Source organism: Stigmatopora argus, chromosome 18, assembly GCF_051989625.1.
Source record: "Stigmatopora argus isolate UIUO_Sarg chromosome 18, RoL_Sarg_1.0, whole genome shotgun sequence".
Lineage (NCBI taxonomy): Eukaryota > Metazoa > Chordata > Actinopteri > Syngnathiformes > Syngnathidae > Stigmatopora > Stigmatopora argus.
In genome coordinates, this window is record NC_135404.1 from 7540317 (window position 1) to 7554165 (window position 13849).

The 13849-nt window shown below is 38.9% G+C and overlaps 2 protein-coding genes and 1 pseudogene across 3 annotated transcripts; all 3 read left to right on the plus strand.

The window, feature by feature from the left end:
- The first annotated feature begins 208 nt into the window (after positions 1-208).
- Positions 209-3393, plus strand: LOC144093130 (thrombospondin-2-like). Its single transcript, XM_077626447.1, has 5 exons — positions 209-291; positions 1626-1762; positions 2153-2302; positions 2541-2634; positions 3356-3393. The coding sequence occupies exons 1-5, from the start codon at positions 234-236 to the stop codon at positions 3391-3393; spliced, it is 477 nt and encodes a 158-aa protein (XP_077482573.1). The 5' UTR covers positions 209-233.
- A 138-nt stretch (positions 3394-3531) lies between these two features.
- On the plus strand, positions 3532-8860 carry LOC144092460 (thrombospondin-2-like; annotated as a pseudogene). The gene is made up of 16 exons (XR_013306034.1): positions 3532-3712; positions 4182-4358; positions 4432-4605; positions 4758-4888; positions 5014-5148; positions 5223-5441; positions 5505-5612; positions 5738-5897; positions 6075-6201; positions 6307-6541; positions 6608-6835; positions 6966-7096; positions 7255-7395; positions 7467-7564; positions 8446-8585; positions 8659-8860. The product of XR_013306034.1 is annotated as a thrombospondin-2-like (transcript).
- Positions 8861-10294: 1434 nt separating this feature from the next.
- LOC144092462 (potassium channel subfamily K member 1-like) lies at positions 10295-13829 on the plus strand. The gene is made up of 3 exons (XM_077625270.1): positions 10295-10739; positions 11472-11876; positions 12687-13829. The coding sequence occupies exons 1-3, from the start codon at positions 10403-10405 to the stop codon at positions 12950-12952; spliced, it is 1008 nt and encodes a 335-aa protein (XP_077481396.1). The 5' UTR covers positions 10295-10402; the 3' UTR covers positions 12953-13829.
- Positions 13830-13849: the final 20 nt, after the last annotated feature.

The following is a 13849-nucleotide window of genomic DNA, read 5'->3' on the forward strand; positions in this document are numbered from 1 at the left end:
ACAATCTGATATAATGCCAACAATAGCAACACACTATTCACACTATACACAGAGATCTTTCCTCCCATCTGTTTCTCTCTCACGTCTCCGTTTACCTCCCTCTCTCCTCACATTGGAACAAACACCATGACAACTTTGGCTTCAATTCACGGAACCGTTCCCCACTCTCATTTAGAGCAGACTCAAACATTGACTTTTTTGGGGCAAATGCGCGAGGGATTTCTACACGAAAGATGAGGAAGATGACGGGCGTTCAAAGGCTGCTCCTTTTTGTGGCTGCCGTGTACGCAGGTAATGCACCTTGACTCGCACCCATCATGTCAACATCCAACAAAAGGTATTCATATAGTAATGCTTAATACTTTACTATCGTAATGGGTAGATTACAGAAAAACAAAGGAGGCTCACATGGGCATACAGTATTTCCACAACAATAATTACAGCTAACTCTTAATATTTAATTAACAAAGATGTAGTCAATTATCTTCTACACGTGTTAGGGGAAAAACTGTAATTGAGTAATTGCTAAGGGTTGAGAAATTACTTCAACAAAAATATGTGGAGCATATATATATATATATATATATATATATATATATATATATATATATATATATATATATATATATATATATATATATATATATATATATATATATATATATATATATATATATATATATATATATATATATATATATATATATATATATATATATATATATATATATATATATATATATATATATATATATATATATATATATATATATATATATATATATATATATATATATATATATATATATATATATATATATATATATATATATATATATATATATATATATATATATATATATATATATATATATATATATATATATATATATATATATATATATATATATATATATATATATATATATATATATATATATATATATATATATATATATATATATATATATATATATATATATATATATATATATATATATATATATATATATATATATATATATATATATATATACACATATATATATATACATATATATATATATATATATATATACACATATATATATATATAGTGTATATGTATATATATAAATACACATATGCACACATATATATACTATGTATATTATATATTTAATATTTACATAGATATGATTATTATTTAAAATGTGCATGTTATGGAAAAAATAACACTACCTTGTTTTTCTTCAATTTCTTTGTCATTTTGGCACAGAAGATGCTTCATGATTACCATATAGAAAAGATGCCTAAAGCTGTTTTTTGGCAGTCAAAGAACAAAAGTAATTTTGTCCATCTTAAAAAATATATATATATAAATATCAGAACTTGAATTTTTAAGGGGCATTCATGTATGACCTCTTTGTCCAAACAAATATGTATAGTCGCACAAGGTATTTAAAATTAACAAAAAAAACTGAAGAAACAACCATGATGTAATCAATTTTCCATGATTTTAAAAGCGACATACGCAAGAGATAATAAAAGGTGGTGAAAAGACAGACAAATGATTTGTTACATACTTAACCAGACTTGTTCAAATTATGTTTCAAAATGTCGTCTTACCACAAACGCTCGCCCAGGAGTGCACGGTGCAGACGTGGTCAACGTGACCTCAGCGGTGTGTCGTCACCCGTGCCAGGAGCTGGTGCAGCTGCACGCTGACATCCGTGACATGCGACTGGTCACTGGAAATCTTATTGAAGAACTGGACAAAGTGGTGAGATGTAAAAAATGTAAAATACACATTTTTGATAGTAAAAAAAACCAACGCATTGATTGTCCATTTTCCTTTGAAAGAAAAAGTGATATTTTAGTAGAAAAAGATAATTGGAAACACATGAAAATGCCCAGTGGTAACATCTCTGTCAGACTCATCCGACGCAAAATTGTGAGGTTTGTGTGGCCGAAAGCGAAAGCGGCAAAAATGGAACAAGTATTAACATCATCCACGTTGGCGCAAAAGCACTCAGCTTTGCGGGCACAGCAGCCGTAATTTTAAAGTTGGCAGGAAGAATGGCGACAGTGTATCGTTGCTGACCGCAAATCTTTTGGAACTTGATGCCACATTTAAGCTTTTGGTTGAAACTCTGTGATTTTCTCTTTTCAGGTCAGAGAAAATGAAGAGATGCGCTTCGCTTTGGCCGCACTCGATGGCAATATCATTGACGGGAATGAGATTTCCTGCGTGCAAGATGGGCGAGTGTATCAGCATGGCGAAGACTGGGACATGGACAGCTGTACTTCCTGTACCTGCCAGGTTTGAAGTGGGAGGGTTGGCAGTAAATGGTCCATTTGGGAAGATAGTTCACTGGATTAGGAACAGCTTTAACACTAATAACGCCCCACAAATGTGGAGTCCAGCACATCTGTTACATGATATCCTTATACTGTACAGCGCTTATCCGCATTTGACTTGATTATGTCTGTCATGAGCTCATTCCTCAATGTAACATCTGGAAAAAGAGTGGAAAAAATATTTGTTTCTGTTGGTCTAGTATGGCCAGGTGCTGTGTCATCAGGCGTCCTGTTCTCCCGTGTCCTGCGTCAACCCGTCCTTTACGGAGGGAGAGTGCTGCCCAGTCTGTCTTGGTGAGTTAATGTCTAAAATGTCGTTCAATAGCAAGACTTGATGGTACTCTATGCTCTCTTGCTACTGAATTGTTGGAGGAAAATGGCCGCTTAGAAGTGGTTCTGTAATACAAAGCAGAAACTTAATTTAAAAATAGCTAACTTCTAAAACCAACCAACCAGATATTCCATTTAAAAAAAATATTAACTGAAATGGAACATTCACTAAAACAAACCCAGAGCATTCCAAACCTTAACTAAATCTGTCCCCCCAAATAAATTAAAAACAAATCTCTAAAAACAGAATCAAAACTAGAATAATTTACTTAACAGGATCAGCAAGGTCCCTAAACTGTAACCAGATTCTCACGTGAACAAATCATAACCTGTCAAACAAAACTAGACTCTTTCGATAAAAAGAAAGACCAAAAACAAGAACTTCCTATAAAACAGAACTAAAACCTCTCGAGATAACCAGAATATCCCTTAAATGGAATTAAATCACTTTAAAATGAAACAGAAGCTGCCATAAGAGAATAAATCCATTTTTCAAATATATAACCTACTTAAAGCAACGTTATATCCCCACACCCCCACCACAAAATTTCCTTGAGATAAAGCCAGAATCTCCCCAGAAGAAGCTGCCAAAAAAAAATCAAACCTCCCACTAAGATGAACCAGAACTTCCTTGATAGGAATGTCAGATCCCTAATGAACAAGAACCTCCTATGAACCAAATCAGAATCCACCACCAAAAAAGAAATCCAGGAACTTCTATGAACCGAGTCAGAACCTCAGAATGGTACATTTTGTACAGAGAGAGTTTAATCCTGTTAGACAATTGCGGTTTCCCTGAATGACCACATACATGAAAGCAGACTGTGAATGTAAAGCAATCCCTTGAAAACATTTTCCTTCATGTCTGTCCATGTTTGTCAAAACCAAGCGGATGGCTGGTCTCAGTGGTCCGAATGGACCGAATGCTCGTCCACGTGCGGTCCCGGCACCGCCCGCCGCGGCCGCTCGTGCAACGCCGCGTCCTGCCCCGGGGCGTCGCTTCAAACCCGCGACTGCACGCTGAGAAAATGCAAAAGCGACGGTACGTGAACCATGATGTTTCTTGACTTTGTTTATTTGACTTCTACTTTGATTGACGGCACACGTCCGCTCAAAGGACACAGTTTCTGCCAGCTCTGCACGCGAGGATCGACTTCACTCCAAACGCTTTTGATTCTAATTGAAACCATGTTTCCTCTCTCCGACGACATACGTGCGGCGAGGATGTGATGTCTGGAGAATTCTGCGGTTTGCAGGAAACCGCATTCAAGACTTGTTAGAAAGACGTCAACTTTTACCGTCATACTCTGCCCGTACACAATGACGAGAACTTAAACCCTTGGCAATTTCTCGTCATCCGTCTTTTGAGTACACGTGGTTCAAATTTTAGAGGGATCGGACAAGATCCATTTTGTTCCCTTTTGCAGGATTCCTGGAAATGTACAAATTGGACAATAAATGGCTGAAACTCCTGAAGAGTAAGTGTTTCAGAGATGATGTTTGTTTTTCAGCAGATGCTGGCGGGACTTGGAGTCTTTGGTCCCCCTGGTCTCCGTGCACGACCACATGCGGATTCGGTAACATCACGCGTATCCGACTTTGTGACCGTCAATCAACAAGAAAGGGAAGCAGAGGTTGCAAAGGCACTGACGTGGAGACAAAACCGTGCAACAACACATTCTGCCCAGGTGAAGAACTCAACGAGCTCACATTTTGCGGCACTGCATAATGCTGATGTTTTCTTCACGTCTGTGCGTGCAGTACCAGGAGGGTGGACGTCCTGGTCCGAGTGGGGCTTGTGCTCCAGGTCCTGTGGGGGTGGGCTTTTGAGTCGAGAGAGGAAGTGCTTGGACCCTGAGCCACGATTTGGCGGGAAGCTTTGTGCTGGAGAGGCTTTGGACTACGAAAGCTGCAACAAAGAACCTTGTCCTTTGGGTGAACAAATCTCATGTTGTGTAAATATTATTGATTTAAAATCCAACTCTCATCTCTAAAACAAGCACTTTTCCATTCACATTACATGGCGGGATGACCCAGGGCTCATGTTTCATCCCACTTTGACTTCTGTTGTGTTTGTGTGTTTTCAGACCTTTGTCTTCTGTCTTCACCGTGCTTTCCTGGCGTGCAGTGCACATCCGGTAGTGACGGCTCCTGGACATGTGGTCAGTGTCCCTTGGGTTCCCACGGCAACGGCACTCACTGTGAAGACGATAATGAGGTCAACGGTTCATAATGTTCACATAGACTTTTTTTTTCCTCTATCAGGGAGAATAATGACTAAGTTGACCCTAAAATTGACTTTTAATAAAATTGTCTGATTTTGTGTGTGTTTCCCATGTGTAGTGCGAAGTGAAGGGAGTGTGTGTTACAGGGTGTGTGAACACAGATCCCGGTTTCTACTGTCTACCCTGTCCTCCTCGATACAAAGGCACCCAGCCTTTTGGTCTAGGCCTAAAAGAAGCACAAACGAACCGGCAGGCATGTTTACTTAACCTCTGCTTTTTCTTGGGTGAATCTGAAATGGTTATAAAGCTGCTTGACTTCGGTTGTAGGTGTGCAGACCTTACAATCCGTGCAAAGACAAGAAAAATGCCTGCCATAAGTACGCCAACTGTTTCTACTCCGGTCTGGCGTCAGAAGACTTGTACAAATGCGTATGTACCGTCGGCTATGCGGGTGACGGCTTTCTCTGCGGGGAAGACGCCGATTTGGACGGATGGCCCAACAGCAGACTGAACTGCAAACGGAACGGAACATACCACTGCCAAATGGTGAGAGGAATACACCATTGGATTAAAAAAAACCAAACTGATCTAACTACTGCTTGGCTACAGGACAACTGCCCCTCGGTGCCAAACTCTGGACAAGAGGATCTGGACATGGACGGAAAAGGCGACGCCTGCGATCCCGATGACGACAACGACGATATTATTGATGAACAGGTGGCTTAAATCGACTCTACTGAGATGAGGCACATGATAACCAAAAAAAAATTAAGAATTGCAGAATTTTATAGCTGGAGGATGTTGTAACAACAAGTGAATGCTAACCAGAACGCATATTCCAGGACAACTGCCCCCTTGAGTACAACCCTCGACAGTTCGATACAGATCAGGACGGAATCGGGGACCGCTGCGACAACTGTCCCTTTGAAAGCAACTCGCTTCAGACGGACACTAATGGCGACAGTGAAGGAGATGCCTGCAGCATTGACATTGATGGAGATGGTATGAAGTTTTAGCTATGAGAGGGGTCTAAATCAACTGAAGAATACTTGCTTGGATTAGAATATCTAAATAGACCAGGGTCAGGGTTTAAATATTGGGTTTCCATTGGAGTTAGTGCTGAAAGTTAAGGTTTTAAACCTTGATTTGGATTCCTGGAGCATATCAATTCCCTTACAGAGGTTCCAAATGATCGCGACAACTGCGCTTTGGTCTACAATACTGAGCAGCTGAGCAGAGAGATACAGACTTGGACGGTGTAGGTGACCAGTGTGACAATTGCCCCCTTCTACACAACCCATTGCAGGTGAATTGAATTCAAAGCAGTATGGAGCAAAAATAGTGAAGGATTTAAAGGATGTGAAGAGGGAAAAATAAACTATGTTCACTGGGGGTGTCTTCCATTTTGCAGTTTGACTCAGACAGCGACCTGGTGGGGGACCTGTGCGACAACAACGAAGATATCGACGAAGACGGCATCCAAAACTCATTGGACAACTGCCCTTACATCTCCAACAGCAACCAGGTCGACCACGACCGGGACGGAAAAGGTGACGCCTGCGACCATGACGACGATGACGATGGCGTGCCGGACGACAGAGATAACTGCAGGCTGGTGGCCAATAAGGACCAACTGGACAGCGACGGTAATCGGTTCTGAACACAATTTTGCCTCAAAATAAGAGTTGAATTTACTGTCAGTTCTCTCTCAGGTGACGGCAGCGGTGACGCCTGCTTTGACGACTTTGACAACGACAGCATTCCTGACGTCCTGGATCCCTGTCCGCTCAACCGGGACATCAAGTCGACGGACTTCCGCAAGTTTCAGGTGGTCCTGTTAGACCCGAAAGGCACCACTCAATCCGACCCGCTGTGGGTGATCCGCAGCCAAGGAACCGAGTTGCTGCAGGTCACCAATTCAGACCCTGGCATCGCTTTGGGTGACGATTTCAATTTTGCCACACAATCTCATATCCTAATCTTATAAGGACAACGAATGTTCTTCTATTGTATGCCGACACATTTTTATCAGATCATTCTAATGTATAAAACAATGGAATATTTGAACAGGATATGACAAGTTCAGTGCAGTGGATTTCAGCGTGACTTTTTACGTGAACACAAATCGGGACGACGACTACGCCGGTGTCGTCTTTGCCTATCAATCCAGTCGACGCTTCTACGTGGTCATGTGGAAACAGGTGGGAATTATATCATTATGCCAATTCTTTAGCCTAATGTTGTTTCCATTCATGGTAGACATTGAAGGCAAATGGGCTGGGCCTCTTTTGCCGTCCATAACAATACAAATGTGAGTACTTTATGTACAAAATGCCATTCCTTGCTCTTGTGAGAACAGGTCTCTCAGGCCTACTGGGAGAAGAAGCCCTTCAAGGCTTTTGGCACTGCAGGGGTCTCCATTAAACTGGTCAACTCCAGCACAGGCCCAGGAGAATACCTGCGGAATGCCCTGTGGCACACTGGCAATACTCGCAATCAGGCAAGATGTCTTTTACTTAAGCTTTTCGGGTTTTTTGCCGAAAAGAAAATCACGTAATTTCTTCACGTCAGGTCCGAACGCTGTGGCATGATCCGAACAAAACGGGCTGGAAGGACTTCACGGCCTACCGCATGCACCTCATCCACAGACCCAAAACAGGCTTTATCAGGTATCGGTGCGAAAATGTGAGAGCAATTAATGAAACATCCTTGAGAGTAAGCAAGATATGAGACATGAGAAGGCAGTATGGTATGTGTAATATATTCCAAGTTGAAATGACTTGGCTGCTTTTGCTTCATATTTTCAGGGTGAGCTGTCCAAGTGTAGTGTTCAGGCCCAGTTATTAGCAGACTGTTGGAAAAGCAACACAAAAGAGCTGCCTTGCCCTACAAACACAAAATATGTTTTTTCCCTATTACTGTGAAGGACAACATACTGTGAAGGATGTATTTCATTTAACACCCTCCCTTGCAAGCATGAATGCCAAAAAGTTTTCGAAAATATAATTCAAAAGACCGTCCACAAAACATGCTAACAAGGTTCCATAAAAAAATGGTAAAACAAGATTTTTTGATTGCTCAAACTTAATTATTAGGGTGTCAATTTGATAAATAGTATTTAATGTTTGACAATAGCATTGTCAGCATTGTAATGCAGTATTCATTTTTTGACAACATTATCACTAATGTAAACACTCCATTACATTTATTACCTTACATTACATTTATTATCTTACATTACATGTATTAGATTTTTTTTTTTTACATTTATTCTATTCATTACATTAAATTACATATTAAATTCATTACATGACAACTATTTTGAATTCTTTTTAAAACAAATATCTACTTTCAAATAAAATGTTCAATAATGTCAAATAAATGTTTATATTTTAGTGAATTAAATTTTGCACACATTTGTGAATGCAGTTTTTTTAAACAACTAACTTTTAATAAATTGGATTGGAAACATCTCAGGTAAATATTGAGCAAACCTGAGAGGTGAACCAGTTTTTTTTTGCATCACGTGTGTTCAACTTACTTCTGGCAGGGTGGTCGTGTACGAGGGCAGGGAAATTCTGTCAGACTCAGGTGCTGTGTACGACCACACGCTGGCCGGTGGACGCCTGGGAATGTTTGTCTTCTCTCAGGAACAAGTCCTCTTCTCCGACCTGAAATACGAGTGTAGAGGTAAAACTAAATGAATAAATCCTGCACCTCCTCTTGATGAAAAACATCCATCTGCCATCTCTTCTACCCTCAGATAACTAACAACTTGGACAAGCAAGAAAGTCAAGAGAAATCAGCCAGGACAAACCATTTTCTATACAACAATATTTTTTTCAAAATGTACGACTTCCTTTAATTTGCAAGTCATTTGCTCTTTACTAAAGCTTGTAAATATTTATTTATTGCCACGGATATTGCATTTTGTGGCAACTGTTACCATGGCAACGTGGCCTACACTACCACCAAGTGGTCACTTCGTTGCAAAATAAACTTCAGGTCTACTTACACGTACTACAGTCAATCCCTCAAGACTGCGCACATTACATTTTGTTATTTACGTTGTTTTACATATAGATTATATTGAATGCAATTCCATTTTATTAAACGACTTGCCATTCCATTTCTAAACTGAAAGGTGTGTCAGACATACATACATATATACATATATATACATATATATATATATATATATATATATATATATATATATATATATATATATATAATATACGTACACACACGCATAGTATATATACATGCATGATATACGTACACATGCATAGTATATATATACACATGCATAATATACGCACACATGCAGAGTATATACATACATGATATACATACACACATATACATACATACACGTACACACAGATATATACATACATAATATACGTACACACATATATACATACATGGATATACGTACACAGATATATACATACATACATATACGTACACAGATATATACATACATAATATACGTACACACATATATACATACATAATATACGTATACACAGATATATACATACATAATATACGTATACACAGATATATACATACATAATATACGTATACACAGATATATAATATACGTATACACAGATATACAATGTATGTATACTTACAAACACAGATATATAATATACGCAGACAGATATATAATGTATGTATACAACTACACACAGATATAATATACGCATACACAGATATATAATGTATGTATACAACTACACACAGATATATAACATACGCAGACACATATATAATGTATGTATACAACTACACACAGATATATAACATACGCATACAGATATATAATGTATACACACAGATATATAATATACGCACACACAGATATATAATGTATGTATAGTATACATAGTACATTAGATATATATATATATCTGTGTATGCGTATATTATATATCTGTGTGTGTATGTGTATACATACATTATATATCTGTGTATGCGTATATTATACATCTGTGTATACAATGTATACATTATGTGTATACATTGTATACACATACACACACGCACACACATTTTTATCTCTTATGGCACACCCATTGCATGTGAAGATGGTGAAATCAAAACGTTAAGTTTACATTTTCTCCAATGTAAGCGGCACAAAGTCTTGTCTGTGTCTGGCCATTATTGGGGTTTCAATACCAGAACCAGTTTTACCAGTTTCTGAAGTGGGTTGCGCACGCAATCTCCAGCCACTTGTCATTCTGCTCATTTACAAACAAAACCTTACATTCACCCGCTTCAAACAAGGAGCAATAAACCATTCGCTTAAAATGAACTTTTATCTTTAACATTTGAACAAATCGCCATTATTAGAACCAGTACCTGGGCAGGTAATTGACGTCACCACTTCCTCCTGGGAGATGTGACGAACCAGGAAAGAGACACCATCAGCGCCCGGTCGCCTCGTTGTCATTCTCGCCAAGTGCCCTTTTTCTTTGGACCTTTTTTTCGGCGTCATGGGGGGCGTTTGCGCCCGCTTCGCCGAGCGCCATCGTGCCGCAGTTAACTTCGCTCTACTGGTGATCGCTTACGCCGCCTACCTGCTCGTCGGCGCCGGCATCTTCTCCGCCGTCGAGCTGCCCTACGAGGTTCGCCTCCGGAGTCGTTTGGAGGAGAGCCATCGGAACTTTTTAGCCAACAACACTTGCGTGTCGGAGGACAGTCTCCGCGAGATCCTCATGCGGGCGCTGGAGGCCAACAATTACGGCGTGTCGCTACTGCGGAAGAGCAGCCGGCGCAACTGGGACTTCACGTCGTCGCTCTTCTTCACCAGCACCGTGCTGACCACCACAGGTGAGCCAATTAACCCCAATGTCGATCCACTTCCGGGAAACCGACCCATGGCTTTCAAAATCTTTAAAAATAAGTGTAGTATTTCACAAATGTTATGTTAATATATGTTGTCATCTCTCATCCAATATGGGACTTCAATAGAAAAACATACATCCAATTTTGTATTAAAAAAACAACAACAATGTCAACTTACATGGATGTTAGGTTTTATTCTATATCTTATTGTATTCATCTTCTGTATTTTAAAATCATTTGGTCATACCTCCGTAAACATTTCTTTTTTTTTTTTTTTACAAAAATGTTATTTTTCTAGATGAGATCTTGAACTTTTTTACTAATCGGGGCACTTGATATTATTACAATCTGTAACACAATATCGCAGTTTCACAAATGTACACTCCTTTTTATAATTGACGTGGCTTTGATTATAGTTAAGCAATCACTGCCACTGATGGCGATCTCAGAGTTATAAAAAACAACAACAACAACAGGTATTTGAAACAGAGTTGGTCAACATTTTTGTCATTTAAAGTCAAAGTAGTCCTGTTTCTCAATTGAATATAGCTTAGATCAATACAAAAAACTGTTATGCTTCAATTACATAAGCAAGAAAATCATTCCACGTTTCCACATTGCTTACAACTTGATCAACGAGTCAAATGAACTAGTGACCTTGTTAAGGTGAAGCTTGCGTCAACTTCCTTTCTAATTTGCGGTTGACAATGTCTCCAGGTTACGGCCACAGCGTCCCTCTGTCAGACGGAGGCAAAACCTTCTGCATCTTCTACTCCTTGCTGGGCATCCCCCTCACCCTCTTCTTCCTGTCCACCGTGGTGCAACGTATCATGTTGGCGGTCACCCGCCGGCCCCTCGCCTACTTCCCGCACCGGTGGGCCGTGTCCAAGGCCAATTTCGCCGTGATCCACGCGGTGGTCCTGGCCGTAGCGGTCACTATTGTTATCGTCATCATCCCTGCGTGGATTTTCTTCAGCATGGAGCGGGACTGGAACTTCCTAGAGTCCATTTACTTCTGCTTCATCTCCTTGACCACCATCGGGCTCGGAGATTACGTCCCGGGAGAAACTCACAGCACGGAGGATAACCCTCATCGTCAGCTTTATAAGCTGTTTATTACTTGTGAGCAAATTTGTTTTGATTACTTATTTAGTCTGACAGACACATTTTATAGGAACAAAATACTTTGGGGGCATTTCAAGGTAACTAATTTGTGGATTAATATCTAAAACTTGAAGTAACTCCCTTTTTGAGCCTCTTAAAACAGCATTCTCTCATGAATAAAATAAATAGTATTAATATTTTTCAACCCTGAAGAACCCAAGTTTTTTGGGGGGAGATGCAGCCATTCCTAAAACGTGTGGGTTCTCCAGGGTAATTCTAAAATAAGGGTTAATAGTAAATATATATATATATATATATATATATATATATATATATATATATATATATATATATATATATATATATATATATTTATCAAAAAAAGATAGTCAAGATTCTGTTTTTTTAACTTTTAAACGACATTTTTATAAATTTTTATAAATTTTTATTCAATTAAAAAATCATAAAAAAACATTTACATTTCCTTAAGTTCTCTATTTGATTTACAACAACATATCTATATTTCAGTCAATAAATGCACTTGATTTCCCGTAATACTAAAAATTGACCTAACTTTTCATTCTCAGCCATAATGTAATTTTCATGTAAAATATTGCTGTGGAATTTTGGAACTATTCCAATGAAGGGAGGAGTTTATTGACATTTCACAGGCATTGACAGACAGATGTCTAATCTGATTGAACTGGGACTCTCCCAGTTCAAATGGATTGGACATCTACTGCAGTCTGTAGCACCCAACGTGTAATTATACAGGCATACTTTTGCTAACTACCATAACACCTAGTCAAAGCTGTATTTTTTTTCCAGTGTACCTGATTTTGGGTCTGGTGTGCATTCTGGTGCTAATGGAGACTTGCGTGGAGCTACCACAGATGAAGCGTCTACGTCAACAATTCTACCACGACAACCTCCCGCGTGAGTTGGAAGCCGAGACGGCCAACATCATCGACCAGGAACATCCCACCGACATGTCCGAGCGCCCCATCCCGTCCGTGTCCGAGCGGGCCGACACGTCGCGAGGCGGCGCAGCACCGTACATGCCAGCTTCCGTCTTCAAAGGGAATCTCAATTAAAGCGACTTGAAATGGTCGCCAGCTCAGAAACGTGTGGAGTTAACGTGATTAATGGACTATACTGTGGTTTGGAATAATAGCACAATGGAATTATTTGGTAGGGAGTAACTCAAGCACACGTTTTTTACAGACTGCAAATGTGAGAGAATGCATTTCTGATGTTTTTTTGCGAGGCAATCTTGTGATCTCTGAACAAAAATGCTGTGAGACACAGGTGGCCTTGTTTGAGTTTTTTTAAGACATTTGCTGGGATTTTTATTCTTGACTAAACGTGTACCTTTTAATCGGCTGCAGTTTGGCAATTCTTCCCCCCAAAATATATTCTTTATCCTCCAAGAAAAAAAAAAACAACGACTCTTCTTTGGTGGTGCACACATTACGGTATGAGTATTTGATTTTATTTTCATTAAAAAAGACATTCGATTTTTATTGTTTTTTGGCAGAGAAAACTGGAAAAACTAGATTTGTAATTATGTTTTTGAAGATGGACTTTTTCACCATTTTAGTGCACTGAAAGATATCCAATGACTAATTAGATTCTTTGGTGAAAAATAAATCAGGAAAATGTAATTTTATTCTATTTTGGAATAAGGCAGCAAACCGTCCAGTTAGGTGTAACCAAATATGGCCTAAGTAAAGCACTTTTTTTGTTTTGTTTTAAATTTTTCTGTTCTCCCTTAACAGCAATAACATTCCCCTCTGATAAGAGCTAGGGGTGGGCGTACCCAGGAAGGGCTGATAAGTTTCCACTTCCTATCAAAAAGGAAGTTTAACTTTATCCCTAAAACACCTATGGCCCTGATTTTGGCAAACCAAAATGAGAAAAGATGTAATAAATAAACCAACTGTTACATGAATAAAAAAACATTATAATCCTGTCATTGTAAAAAGCAACTA